This window comes from Diadema antillarum, unplaced genomic scaffold, assembly GCF_040938485.1.
Source record: "Diadema antillarum isolate AM-2024a unplaced genomic scaffold, OU_Dant_1.0 seq00000569_RagTag, whole genome shotgun sequence".
NCBI lineage: Eukaryota > Metazoa > Echinodermata > Echinoidea > Diadematoida > Diadematidae > Diadema > Diadema antillarum.
Window position 1 is genome coordinate 1,466,298 of NW_027271507.1, and position 14,971 is coordinate 1,481,268.

At 43.1% G+C, this 14,971-nt stretch overlaps 1 protein-coding gene across 1 annotated transcript; it reads left to right on the forward strand.

The window, feature by feature from the left end:
• Positions 1 to 4,507: 4,507 nt before the first annotated feature.
• Positions 4,508 to 14,122, forward strand: LOC139735272 (uncharacterized). The gene is made up of 6 exons (XM_071646026.1): positions 4,508 to 4,600; positions 7,412 to 7,544; positions 7,995 to 8,163; positions 10,235 to 10,418; positions 11,004 to 11,374; positions 13,562 to 14,122. The coding sequence occupies exons 1-6, from the start codon at positions 4,567 to 4,569 to the stop codon at positions 13,601 to 13,603; spliced, it is 933 nt and encodes a 310-aa protein (XP_071502127.1). The 5' UTR covers positions 4,508 to 4,566; the 3' UTR covers positions 13,604 to 14,122.
• The last annotated feature ends 849 nt before the right edge of the window (positions 14,123 to 14,971 follow it).

Sequence of the window (14,971 nt, forward strand, 5' to 3'; positions counted from 1 at the left end):
TTTGGAAAGTCAGGGTCGAGGAGACAGCGGTTGATGGCCCAATTGAGGGCGGAGAAGAAGAGCTTGCGGCGTAGGTGGAGGCAAGCAGACGGAGAAAGGGCTAGTCTGAAGGGTTTGTATGAGGACCTGAAGAAGAGGTATGCGGATGTTAGGAGGGCCGAATATCAGTGTAGGAAGAGGAGGAGGAGGAGGAGGGAGAGGAGGGAGTTCTATAAGAATCCGCACAGGTTCACAAAGAGGTTGTTTGAGGAAGGGGTTTCAGGAAGTTTGGAGGTGTCGAAGGAAGAGCTCGAGAGGCATCTGAAGGCCACATACTGTGATGAGAGGAGAGAGGAGCCTTTTACTGGGGTGGCAGGGCTATTGAGGCCACAGGAGCCAGAGGTCAGTTTTGACTTGAGTGAGTTGAAGTTGTGGGAGGTTGAAGCCGTGGTTAAAAAGGCCCGAGCTGGCAGTGCAGCTGGGCAGAATGGCTTGTCCTACAAGCTGTTCAAGTACTGTCCTCGTGTCCGAAGGGTGCTGTGGCGGATCCTAAGGGTGCTATGGCGGGAGCGGATTGTTCCAGCCAGCTGGTGTGTGGCAGAAGGGGTATATATCCCAAAGGAGAGGGATGCCAAAGGCATTGGCCAGTTTAGACCGATTTCGCTTCTCAACGTGGATGGTAAGATCCTCTTTAGTGTCTTAGCAAGGCGGTTGTCAAGATTTGTCATGAAGAACAAGTTTGTGGACACCTCTATACAGAAGGCAGGGATACCAGGTTTCCCTGGGTGCACGGAGCATGTCCAGATGATTTGGGAGTCAATCCAGAGGTGCAAACGTGAGAAGGAGGATGTGGATGTCATCTGGTTGGATCTTGCAAATGCATATGGATCAGTTCCTCACAGGTATCTCAGCTTTGCTCTTGAGTTTTTCTGGGTCCCTAGGGTGATCCGGGAGATGGTGCAGAGCTACTACAGCCAGTTCAGGATGAGATTCACGACCCAGACTTACACAACAGAATGGCAAGCGCTAGAAATTGGCATCCCCATGGGGTGTCCAGTCTCGCCGCTGCTGTTTGTCCTTGGGATGGAAGTGTTAACCCGGTGTGTGGCCCCGAGAATTGAAGGGTTGATGCTGGCTGCAGATGTGGTTGTGCCGTCGATTAGGGCTTTCATGGATGATCTCACAATCGTGTCTGGCAACGAGACCCAGGTCAAAGATGGCCTCCATAGGTTGGAGGAGTTGGTGGCCTGGACACGGATGAAGTTCAAGGCCAAGAAGAGCCGCTCAGTGTCAGTGCGGAAGGGGAAGGTGGTCGCAAGGAGATTTCAGATTGGGGGAGAAGATATCCCTCAGGTCACTGAGCAGGGAGTAAAGAGCCTTGGGCGGTGGTATGAGTGCAAGTTGAATGACAGGCACCGAGGAGTTCAGATCTATGAGAAAGTGGTGGAGTGGTTGAAGAGGGTGGACAGGACACTCATCCCTGGGAATGCGAAGGTGTGGTGCTGCCAGTTTGGCTTGCTACCACGGATCATGTGGCAACTGCAGGTGTACGAGGTGGCAGTGTCCAGGGTTGAGAGGATGCAGCAGAAGATGAACTCATACTACCGGAAGTGGTTAGGCGTTCCAAGAATGCTTACAGATCTGGCATTCTTTTGCAGATCAGGCAGGTTGCAATTGCCTATGACGTCAGTGGTGGAGGAATTCAAAGCTGGCAAGGTTAGGCTAGTGATGATGATGAGGGAGTCAAAGGACCAGGTAATAGCAGGAGTTAGGCCACCGATCCGCACAGGGAGGAAGTGGAGGGCGGAGGAGGCTGCGGACGAGGCAGTGGCAATGGCAAAGTGGAAGGAGATGCAGGGTGCGGTTCAGGTGGGTCGGAAAGGGGTCGGGTTTCATCAGGGTGTCAGATGGTACAGCAAGCAAGGCAGGAAGGGTAGGAGGGAGTTGGTGGTGGAGGCGGTTAAGGAATAGGAGGAGGAGTACCGCTTTGCCAAGGCTGTACAGCAGGGAGTGCAGGGAGCATGGACCCGATGGGAAGGGGTGGAGCAGAGGAAGGTGTCATGGAATGACCTTTGGTCAATGTCCTCTGGAGCTGTGCGCTTCATGATCAGTTCCACCTTTGATGTTTTGCCGTCTCCATCAGTAAATCTCCAGAGATGGGGCATTGTGGAGGATGGTGGATGCAGGGTCTGCAACAAGGCGAAGGGCTCACTAGAGCACACTTTGTCAGCATGTAGAGGTCTATTACAGGCCTATACATGGAGGCATAACCAGGTGTTGAAGGAGATGGCGGAGGTGGCGAGGGTGGCAGTGGAGGCAAGGAAAAAGAATGGGCCTCCTAGGGTGAGGGGTATCCGGTTTGTGAAGGAGGGTGTGAGATGCAGTGTGAGAAGGAAGGGTCAGAGGGATGATGGTGGGGGAATCTTAGCAGCGGGGGATGATTGGGAGGTGCGGGTGGATGAGGGAAACCGTACAGTGCCAGAGGAGGTGGTAGTAACTGCCCTTCGGCCGGACATGGTGCTGGTGGCTAGATCTGTGCACAGGTTAGCAATGGTGGAGCTGACTGTGCCATGGGAGACAAGGATGGATGAGGCAAGGGAAAGGAAGCTGGATAGGTATGCTGAGTTGAGGGAGGAGTGTGAGAAAAGGGGGTGGAGAGCGGAGGTGCATACTGTGGAGGTGGGGTGCAGGGGATATGCTGGTCGATCGGTAAGGAGGTGGGTCAGAGGGATGGGAATAGGTGGTAGGGACGGGGAAAGGTGGATCAGGAGAATTTGTGGGGCAGCGGAGACAGGATCTGCATGGATAGTAGGGAAGGCTTGGGGGGTGGTGGGAATAGGGGGGTGTAGAGAGAGTGTTTCGGGAGTGAGGAGAGGTGATTGATGCCAAGCTTTTTCTTTTCTGTCTTGTTTTGTGATGTTTTGTTTTGTTTTGTTTTGTTTTTTCTTTGAAATGCCATGGGGGTGCTGTCAAGGGGATCCCAACGCAGCACCGGCCAGCCAGGGGGAGGTGTACAGCACTTAAATGGCCGAAACACTGGTGATCCCTGGTGTGCTGCTGACGACCCATGGCATTTGCGGAGTTAACATCTTTCCGTTTATTTTCTTCTTGACGGCTATGTACAAAAAACTCGGTGCGAACTATAGAGGGTGTAATAACTCGCCCGCAGTTAAAAAAAAAAAAAAAAAATGCGTGTTGACTTACAAGTACATTGTACGTAGTAATTGATCATCACTTACGGATGTGGCCAAAAGAATACGTTGTATCTAAATAATGCTCCATATACGTTTTGCGATAAAATTTCTACTCCTTTTCTTCAAATTTTATACTCCGATACACCAACAAAAAACATGTAGTACCATGCATGCACACGCAGGATCTGCCGGTGACGTCGTCATCTGTCAATTATTACTCAAAATAGAATTGATAAAAGAACCTATAATGCACCTCCCCCGTAAGCTTTCCATATTTCCCTTCAATGTACTAGTATTCATGAATCATTAAAGGCCTATACGTATTCCGTAAACAGTCGAGGTACTGCACTCCAATATCATTTTTATTAATCATAATTAAGCAATGACTGACATGATGTCACTGGCAGAATCTTGGTTTGGAAGGTTTTTCGTGGGCGTTACCAAATACTGCGTAGTCTGAAATTGAAAACTAGAAAACAATACTGCAGTATTATCATAAAAACATATGGCAAATAGATCGTCTACCTAGCTGGTATTTAGGTATTCATTTGGAATGTAATGTTAAAGGGATGGTAAGTATTGGTGGAGTTGAATTAGGCTTTTAACTTTTTTTTCGAGATAGGCCTACCAAGAATTAAACCACTTAAGAAATGATTATCATACAAAGCATCATTATTCCATTAGGCAAATTGCTATAGGAATTGTCAAAGTTTGTTACATGAAAATCGGTTTTGGAATGGCTGAGACATCCAAAAACAAAGTAAAACAAATTAAGCGATCCTGATAAAAGGTAGGTCCCAGTATTTATTAGGATTACTCTATTTTAGATATCTCCTGACGTTCCAAAACCAGTTTTCATCAAATAAACTTTGAATCCCTCTTGGAATTACATGCTCTGAGCTTTCAGGCTTCATCCCTCCTAATTTTTCTCATTTTGTAGGCCTATCAAAACAACGTTAGAAAGCTGAAGTTAGCTCTCAACCAGGCTCTCAACCAAAACTATATTATCATAAATCAACACAAGTCAACATGAGGTTGTATACGGATGCTTGGCAGTTTATTTCTATAACTCCCTTCCAAAGCAAGATGAATGTGAACTTGATTTGCAGTAGCAGGAAGCATTAAAACAAAAATTACCGTCTGGAAACTACGTCCGCGTGTATCCGGAAGTTGTTAGACTGAACGATTTCGTGTCGTACGTGCACATGCATGTACTGGTACCTCCAGTACAGTATTCGGAGCTCGCTCTCGGAGAACTTTGGCCGAGTCACGCAGCACTGTTGTGTCGTACGTGAATTGAAGTACACTTGTACTTGTGTACATTGTATGTACCAGTACAGTGCATTCATTCAGAGCAACGACTTCATACAGAGAAGGACAACGCTAGGAAAAGATGATGGAAAATCAAGGTCAACAAGTCGTACCGCGTAAGTTACAGGAGGAATGATTTCTGTTTGATCATTTTAGATGCCATATATTGTACTCGTTTAACCGACGTATATTCAATCTGAAGCATACGTTGATGATGATTAGCAAGTGATTTCGTGTGTAGTATTGACCGGCGTCTTCGATCTTGGCATCGCCAGAGGCCAGGCGTGTATTTCCTACGGAGTGAGTGTTGCGTGGTATTCCAGTGGGGTCGTATCGTACTCCGTAGCCGACGTAACATGATAATACGCCTACCGTGCCTGTGTCAACCTTGCACTGCACGTCTGTCTGTTTCTGTTTCTGTTTCTGTTCCGGTTCCGTCGGTATATTCAGAATTAACTGTACTCCACCAACGTTTTGTAACTAGTATGGTCGTATGTGCAGGGCAGGAAGAATGTTTCACATTTGAAACCTCTGTTTGAAGACTGTACTGCCACTGCACTGGATGTAGACGTGACTGTTTGAGTGTTTCCTCGTTGAGTAGGTTCCAGTCTAAATTTACTGCTGTCCTGTGGAAGAAAGAGTACTTGTGTACATCTTTCTTGGTCAGTGTTCTTTGGATTCTTCTGCTGTTCCCTCTGGTCATCCTCCCCCCTTTATCATTAACTCTAATGTAGACGTTGGGATCAATTCCCACTTCCCCATTCATGACTTTGAACAGTAGCTGAAGTCTCGAGATTCTCCTCCTGTTCTCCAGGGTGTCCCATTCCAAATCCTTTAACATTTGAGAGACACTGCTCTGTTGTTTGTAGTCATTCATACAGAATCTAGCTGCCTTGCGTTGAACAGATTCTATGAGGTGAATATCCCCTTTGTGATACGGATCCCATGAGCTACTGGCATACTCTAAGTTGGGTCTAACTAAAGTTGTGTAGGCAGTGGTTTTGATGGACTTGTTACAGAACCATAGATTCCTCCTCAGGAAACCAAGAACCTTGTTGGCTTTGGTGGTGATCTTTTTGTAGTGGGTGTCCCATCTCAGTTTGTTGTCAATTTCTACCCCGAGGTGTGGATGCGGGGTGGCTTCTTGGAGAGGTTGTCCACAGAAGGTGTAGTTCCTGTCTGGTGGATTCTGTTTATTTGAGACTTTCATCACCGAGTATTTAGACGGGTTAAATGACATGGCCCATTTATTCTGCTAGTCTTCTAGTTGGTGAAGATCTTCTTGGAGAGAGTCTAAGTCCTCTCGTGAGTTGCTGCTTGTGTAGAGGATACAGTCATCGGCAAACAGTCTGACTGTGCTGTGAAGATTGTCTGGTAAGTCATTTATGTACAACAGAAACATCAAGGGGCCCAGTACTGTACCTTGCGGTACGCCTGACAAAACTGTCACAGGCTGTCTTTGGTGTGTTGTGTCTGTCGTATGGTGTTGTGGCTGTTGTGGCCCACGTTCATGTACATGGGCATCTAGACCACGGCACAAAATTGTGGGGTTTTCTGGAAATTGGTTTTAATCCATAAAGACCTACGCTAGAATATTGTGCCTGGGTCTTTGCCCAATCCCCACAGCCAACTCATGACACACGAAGAAACTCATTTTACATGCATATCAGGAAACCATGGAATGGTTAACCAAGAAATTTAATAGATGCACCTACAGTAGTATTAGTGTCTTCAGTTTTGAAGTTGGTTTGGACAAATTCTGGGACAATGAACCCATAAAATTTACCGGTAAGTTTGATACCACTCCACCTGGCCATGACCTAGCTCATCTCAAGAACCAAACCTGGATCTGAATATTTTAGAGGCTCAGCCTGCGTTCAGAATCTTCCATAGGTATCCACATCACAGGTATTAACTGCATACTGGTTACCACACCCTTGGGTTGATATACTTTAATAGCCTAACAATAGTTAATGATATTTAGATGGAGTAGGCCTGACCACACCAAAGCCAACCCCAACACACCCTGCGCTGGGGTTATAGACTTAACTAATCAATAAAGACAGGTCTACTCTAAAGCAAGATATTTTCGTGAATTTGCATGCAATTTAATTTCAAGAATTTTGCATCTTATTCTTGGCTCACAAAATTTGTGAAATTAAAATTCCTTGAACCTTCAACCTTGAAGTATTAATCCCTTTCAGCAGCTTCTTGGAATTATCCCGGGATGGTAGAAGTGTCGTGCGTCAGTGAGAGGTGACATGGTAAACAGGATGATTTTAAATGTCACTAATGGACAATAAAAGTGACTGTGCATTTTACAAGTAAAAAACATGCCTCTTTGCTTAATAGAGCATATGTGATCCAACAGGAGGCTGCATCACTTGGATGACTGGAAGAGCAGCCTCTCTGAATGTTGTTGATGAGTAGGCAATCTCAACCACAGGGCCAGGCAGATGGATTTACTGTATACGCCGTTATTTTCGCGAGGGTTTAATTTTCGCGAATTTCGCGAATTGCAGTTGGATCGCGAATTTAACAACACGCGAAATTGTCTCCATGCGCTTTGTTGATAGAGCATTAACGTAAGCGTCAGCATCAATTCGCGAAAACAACACCTCGCGAAAATGACCTCGTCATTCGCGAAAATATCTGTACGCGAAAATAACGGCGTATACAGTATATGAAAATGTTTGAACCAGGGAAAATTACCTATTGAGAACAATGAACTACTTAAACTGGTATGGCATTGCAGAACTTTCTAAATGCAGTTTCAGCCAGAGATAGGAAAAATTGAATTTTCACCAGTTTTACTCAGGGTGTGTACACATTACAGACACTGAAGAATAGACTTGAAGCTACGTTTCTGGGCATTCCTTGGATTGACAACTCTTTGTTTATTTCTGTTGCCCTGATTTGATTGACAGAAGTGGAGAATGACAGGGAGCCAACACTGGAAGAGCTTGGTCTTCACTCTCACTGCATAAATTGTATTGTGAAGCGATGTAATGTCTCCATCCAGCCTGGAGTATCCTGTTCCCACATGGAATGCCCATTCAGGTATAAGATTTGTTTGTTTGTTTGTTTGTTTCTAGACCTACAAATTTCGTGAACAGGGGTCCTAAACTTGTCCTGCATTACTCTTGCACATTTCTGCAACATTAGTGAAATACAAGCTGATACATGTGCTCAGCATCATGGTTTCAAAATCAGTTTGGGTCAGTCACACTGTATGACATCACAGCTACTGGTGCTAAAGAATGTGCAGTATTGACTATGAATGTAATTACATGTTCAATTTGACTTTCAAAATGGTAAGAAATGCATTTAGAAAATTGATGTAATATTATTTTAAAGGATGCACCCTGTACTTGTGCAGTTGGCTTTGTGTGCATTTAGCATTTTATGATATAAAGGTGGTGCACTATCACTGTCTTTTCATTACTATTGATGCTCTTGTCTTTACTATCATTAAAAAGTTGGTGTCATATTTGTTGTGTTCACATCCAGCTGTGGAGCGTACTTCCATGAGTGTAAGGCAGATGATCACAGCCTCCTGTGTCCCAATGTGAAGATCGCATGTGTGAACTCTTCCCTGGGTTGCCAGACCAAGGTGACAAGGGAGCTATTCAAGGTCCATCTCAGGCATTGCCCCGCCCATGTCATCATGTGTGGTCATGTGAGTGAAATGTCATTGAACATCAGGAGTAAAGACAATAATAGGTGGTATTGTGGAGAATGTTCTGGATTTTTAGCTCACCTGAGCCGAGGGCTCAAGTGAGCTATTGCGATCGCTCTTCGTCCGGCGTCCGGCGTCCGTCGTCCGTCGTCCGTCGTCCGTCGTCCGTAAACTTTTTACATTTTCATCTTCTTCTTGAGAACCCCATGACCGATTTTCACCAAACTTGGCAGGTAGCATCCCTAGGGGGATAGGATCTCAATTTGTTCAAATGGGCACCATGGCCCACCTGGGGGCCCCAGGGGGGCCCAAACACCCTAAAATTAAGGAATCTTTAAAAATCTTCTTCTCTAGAACCAGAAGTGATAGGGCTTAATTGATACTATGAGTAAGTACATTGAAGACTGTAGTTTCAAGTTTGTTCATGGGGGAATCAGGGGTGCCCCCCTTGGGACCCAGGGGAGGGGTCCTAATGGGGCCTAAATTGTACATTTTCATCTTCACTTTGAGATTGCCATGTCTGATTTTCACCAAACTTGGTAGGTAGCATCCCTAGGGGAATAGGATCTCAATTTATTCAAATGGGCACCATGGCCTACCTGGGGGGTCCCCAGGGGGCCCAAACCCCCTGAAATTAAGGAACCTTTAATAATCTTCTCTAGAACCAGAAGTGATAGGGCTTGGATGATACTATGAGTTAGTAAATTGATGACACACATAGTTTCAAGTTTGTTCATGGCGGAATCAGGGGTGCCCCCCCCCCCCCCCCCCCCTTGGGGATCCAGGAGAGGGATGGGAAGAAGTCCTACAGTTGTAATGGAGCCTGAATTGTACATGTTCATCTTCTTCTTGAAAACCTCATGATGAATTTTGACCAAACTTAGCAGGTAGCATCCCTAGGGGGATAGAATCTCAATTCCTTCAAATGGGCACCATGTCCTCTTGGGGGGCCCCTAGGGGGCCCACCCCCCCCCCCCCCACACGCATTTTAAAGGAATATTTAAAATCTTCTGCTCTAGAACCAGAAATGATAAAGCAAAGTTAATATCATGAGTTTGTACATGATGACTTTAGTTCCAAGTTTGTTAATTGCAGATCCAGGGCTGCCTCCCCCCGAGTTGAGGGGGGGGATCCATATGCAGACCTAAAATTTCCAATGTTCTCAGGTAAGAGTGTGCAAGAATGCATGGAAGGTGAAATTGCGATACTCAGGTGAGCGCGTGACCCGCGGGTCTCTTGTTAAACAAGCGATCGTGTGTTTACTGCCTGATTTGTTAATCCATAGCAAGATGTTAAAAAAAAATGTTGTGTTGCTTCAAGTACAGTGCACTGATGTTATAACGAGCTTGGTTACCTGTATAAGAAATTACTGTTACACCGAAGTAAAAATTCAGGCCTCAGAATTATCCACTCAATGTATCTTTATTGTTTATTTGTTTGGTTATAACAAAAGAAAACTACTGGTCCTCTGTATAGCATAACAATCCAGGAGCTGGAAGGATGATACGGTTGCTTTACATCATTTAAATTCACAGAATTCATAACCAAATTTACAATAACACCAAATATATGCATGATAGTACAATAAAGCACAAAATCATAATAAATACACATCAGACCTAAGCTTCAATAATGGGATAGGTGAAGTGCAAAACAGGGAATGAGGTTTAGGGTTGTCTGAGGCAATGATGAGAAAGACAGGGATTGCAGTGAAGAAGCAAGAGTGAGGACATACACTTGTAGGCGCACGAAAGCATGAAAACTAAAAGTAAGGAACATGGTATGGATGAATAGCATATTGATGACCATATATAAAAATGTTGTTCCTGCAATGATATAAACTTTTTACCCAAATTATGAGCAGAAATGTCTTGTCTCTCCTTTAGAAGGCATTTTGAAAGTGTTGGTCTGTCAGATGAGACTGAGGATGATAATGATGATGGTAATGATTTTGAGAATATGATGATGATAATGATCATAATGCTAACAATGGGTACAATTATAATCATCATAATCACAATGATGAGGTAATGATATTTAAAGTGCCCACCATGCCCCTTCTTTCCAACAGTCTGTAGCAGCAGACGAGATGGACAGTCATTACCATGGCGACCACGAGAAGCATTGTGAACCGGTGCTGGCGGAACGGCGGAAAGAGTGGCTGGAGAGGATGGAGGGCAAGGTTCCGGACATTGACAAGTTGACGATCAAGGACAACACTGACCAATCGGTGGACAGTACAGACCAGGGTTCAAGTAAGACTGAAAGCACCAATTTACACTAGTTTTAGATGCTGTCAGAAATTGCTCTTCTCTTGTGGACACCATGTATTTGTCAAGCCACATGTTGCATCTCTTCTTTTAAATTTCTATGGCTGAATTCTACATATTATACAGTTGTTATGCTGTGTCTTTGTGTTATTATGGGAACTGATAAGGAAAAGTCAAATTTGGGTAATAGGTACAATGTAATATCAATGACATATCAGATGTTTGCTTTGTACTATTAAAGCAAAAGTCTCTTCACTTATGTGTTATCATAGACACTGTAACATTAAACAATTTTTTTTACCTGGCTGTTTCAAATTCTAAATAAAAATGGTAGCAATGCTCAAATGATTAAGTAGTCTCTGTTTGCAAACCATTCCATGGTCAATATATTTCTTAATAGTGTCCCCTCCAAGGAGAGCATGTTGTAAACAATTCATTAGGATTTTGTAGAGTTGTACGTTGAATAGATATATACGAACAAGGTGATTTTTTTTTTAATCATTTGATTTTAATGATGATGATACAGCTAGATTTGATATTCTATGTTTACTGTTCTTTCTCTCTATTCAGGCACATCGACCAATAAGAAAGAGGCACATGCCAAGCGGGATCCCTTGCACACTGTGCCATGGCAACTGAGACCATATGATGAGGAAGCGGAAACAGAAAACGAGGGCGAGACACCGCTCTCCCCCACCTCTCCCGCTCCTCTCTCGCCCGCCCCCTTCTCGCCCCTGCCGGAGGAGGAGTCGCCGAATCTCTGCCAGCTTCCGTACGGCATCCTTCAGCAGATTTCGCTGTACCTCAACCGGGAGACGCTTCATGAGCTGGCGCTGGTGTCGCATTTCATGCGTCAGGTCGCTGCCTCGCTGCTCAAGAAGAAGGGCCTGGTGGAGACGAAGTGGAAGAAGGTGGACGGCAAGTGGGAAGAAGACGGAAAGGTGAGCTGGAACCTGTCGATTCAAAATGCCCTCTCAATTAATGCACCATGCTGTAAACCTCCTATGTGCCACATTATTCTGCTTCCCAAACATAGGCATGCTTTGGACAAACATTCTGTGTTTCAATTCTGTGTATAAAAGTTTTAATAGATTTTTGTTGCACTGGACATGCAATGAGCAAAATCATAGAGAAAATGCGACGCTTTGCTTTGATGTTAATTTTTATCACAAATTTTTGATTATTTTTCATTCAAATGATCAGTAGTTACATCATATTGTCCAGGCATGACTTTTGCTCACAAAACAGTGTCAGAAACTTAGAATTTATTTCCATATCCAAGAGATAACACCACTTGATATTCAATCACAACATTATGCAAGCCATGTGTGACAGAAACAGAATCTCGAATGACACTTTCATTGTACTGTATCATTTTGTGATTTCTCAAACGATTTGGACAGATTTGTTCATTAGAGCAAAATATGCAAACATGGCACCTCTTCGACTGAGTCAAATGGAACATGGCACATAAAGATTTAATTACCTCTACCAAGAAGGTTGCGAGATTTTGCCAGCTTTGGTTACTTTATCTGTTTGTTTTCAGAATAACTCAAAAAGTTATTGACATATTTTGATGAAAATTTGAGATGAGGAAAAGTCGATAATGACACTAGGAAAAAATGAACAAATTTTGGACATAATTTTGATCAACGTCTGGATTGAGGAATTAAAAAAAAAAATTTAAAGGATTCTTTATCATTGGGAAATAAGACCTTTTTCAGCAAATGTGGATATAGCTCCAGAATAAATGTCCAGATTTGACCAACAAAGATATCAATGTGATTCCAAATGCTGAGGATATGTTTTGATAGTCAAGGAACCTAATAATGCAGATGATTTGGAATTAGGACTATGATATTGGGTGAAAATTTGCTACTGTAATATTGGAGGTCTGTGCTGTCAAAGTACTTTCATTTCCGAAGTATTTCCTGAATTTGATGTATTCATTGTGTATGTGGGGAAATAATGATGATAGTAATAATGATTATTATAGTGATAGGGTAAATCAAGAAAAGGTGAGGAGATGAAAAAGAAAATAAAAAGAACAATTAGACTGCAGTGGGTACATAAATTGATTAGTCTAGCATTACTTTATGTTTGGTTAACAAAATTCAAATTTCCCTTTTGTAATGAGGAATGGAATAAGTACTGTACATGCTGAATATTTTGCGATGATTTTGTTTTCTGAAATTCGAGTGTTATTCGCGAAATTAAAGGGTGTGTACAGTTCTGGTCGAGGTGAGGATTTAGCTTTTAACATTTTGCGAGATATTCAGAAACTACTCTATGAGATGTCAAAGAGCATGCATTTCTAAAAGGTATCAAAAGTTGATTTGATGAAAATCGGTTTTGAAATGGCTGAGATATCCAAAAACAAGGTGAAACAAAGAGATCCTAATAAAGTTGTGGCATGTCGCCTTTTATTATCATCACTTTTTTGGATATCTCAGCCATTTCAAAACCAATTTTCATCAAATAAACGTTGAATCCTTTTAAAAATTACATGCTCTTTCATATTTCATAAGAGGTTTCTCATTATCTCTCTTAGAAATGTTCAAAACATGAATCCCTTACCTCAACCAGTACTGTACAGTCCCTTTAAAGACACGCGAAAATAATGACTCTGATCCTGCTATGATGTGACGCACACGTATCATTCTCCATTTAGTACGGTACTCCACGATCGTGAATTTAACCACTCGCGAAATACATTGTAGTTGGGAAGTCCCGATTTGCAAAAATTTAGGCTCGCTAAATGTATGGCGTATATAGTACAGTCATGAAATGTAGCACATTATACAGCAGTCTGAATATGAGTTTTTTTTCTGTGCTGCAGTAGTCTTTATATGGGATTGACCTTTGAAGAAGTAAGTGTCACACAAATCTTACGATTCAGCTTTTTCGAAACGTACAGGTTGCTTTCATGAATGGCTTGGCAGAGCTCAAAGGAGTGAGGAGTCTTCAGGAGATATATATTCAGATTCGAGAATAAGCAAATGAATTCAATTCAGTATGGTGTTCTGTTACATGTATCATTCTTCAGCCAAAGTGACTATGTTCCTTGTACTTTTCAATTATCTTCATGCCTAAAAAAATGTATGGCTCATGTTCTTTTCTTCACACAGATCTGGAGGTATGTCCCAGCACATCTCAAACCAGGGACATAAAGTTTTCGCTGGCATGAGTGAGAGATGTACAGATACCAAGGGTGCTACTTAACAGTGAGCAACTCCGCCTTCGTCCTCACACAAATGGCATGAATTTTTTTTTTTTTTGTCTTGCCTTGACATCACTAGTAGAGTAGATCTGTGAATACTGCCTACATACTGAAGAGAGCAGTACCATTACTGGGAAGCCAATATGTGACCGCCCAGCCTGAACCCCACAAAAAGTTGGCAGAATGGAATTTCTACTTTTCTGCATGATTTAAAACTTTAAGTCATCCTAGCCCATTCAAGAAGTGATTGCAGTAAGAGAGAGTTAGTGTGTACAGTTTCATTGTAATGGGAGGGGAAAAAATGATTCAAAGATTAAGTCACTCAGGCATGCTGAAAACATGTTCTATTTACCAAGGAAAGTAGTGCATGTCCTGGAAAAATGTGGTCCAGAAAAACTTCCTACATCTCAATTTCGGTTTTGTTTTAAATTGCAAGATTTTGGCAATAGGCGAAGAAGAAGAAAAAAAAAAGAGAACTCTTCCAGGTAGGACTAACTGTAAAAATTTCAGTCAGTCAACCCAAATCAAATCCTAATCCATGACTTTTTGTGGGTTTGAGCTGGGCAGTTACATATTTTAACTGTAGTGCAATTTTTATCTATTACCAAATGTCAGGAAACACAAACTACACCTGTTGTGCTGTAGTGAAGTGGTATCAAGCCATTTAGTCACAGTCATCCAGTGCATTCTGTAGTGTGTTAGCTCATACTTTGTCAGTTAAGTCTTCCACTACTTAACACTGAGTTATGCCATTGCGCAGGTGAAACAAGGTTTGGGGGCGTTATGTTTTAAGGGTAGACAGATTCATGTCTCAGTGCACCAACGGCTGTGAAGTATAACCAAAGATCCCACACACTACATAAAATGGTCAACTCTTGAAAAGTGAAATGCTGCTGCTTGGAATTGTGGGATTTTTAAGAAATGCACCACTAGCGTTAAGCTAGGTCGCTGAACTCACTGTGACTGTGCATGTCCACAAATTATTGCAAACTGCCTTTGCAATAGACTATTGTCAAGTTTCCAGGTGAGCTTTACTTTCCCGATATGTTTGTGTAGGACCAAGACAGGTTAAGGCAAGGAAGAAGGAATTTTCTGTAAAGAATCATGAGTAAACCTAAAAATTGGTGCAGTGCATTAAACTGCATCAATAGCTACACCAAACCATCAGCAGGTTTATCACTGTCCGATTTCCATTAGCCTGCACAGCGAGTTCTCATCTCACCTCCCTTGTCACAGCAAGCGGTAGACTCGCACGCAGCTTGCTCAGCTCCGCTCGCAGGTCGCTGAACTCACTGTGACTGTGCATGTCCACAAATTA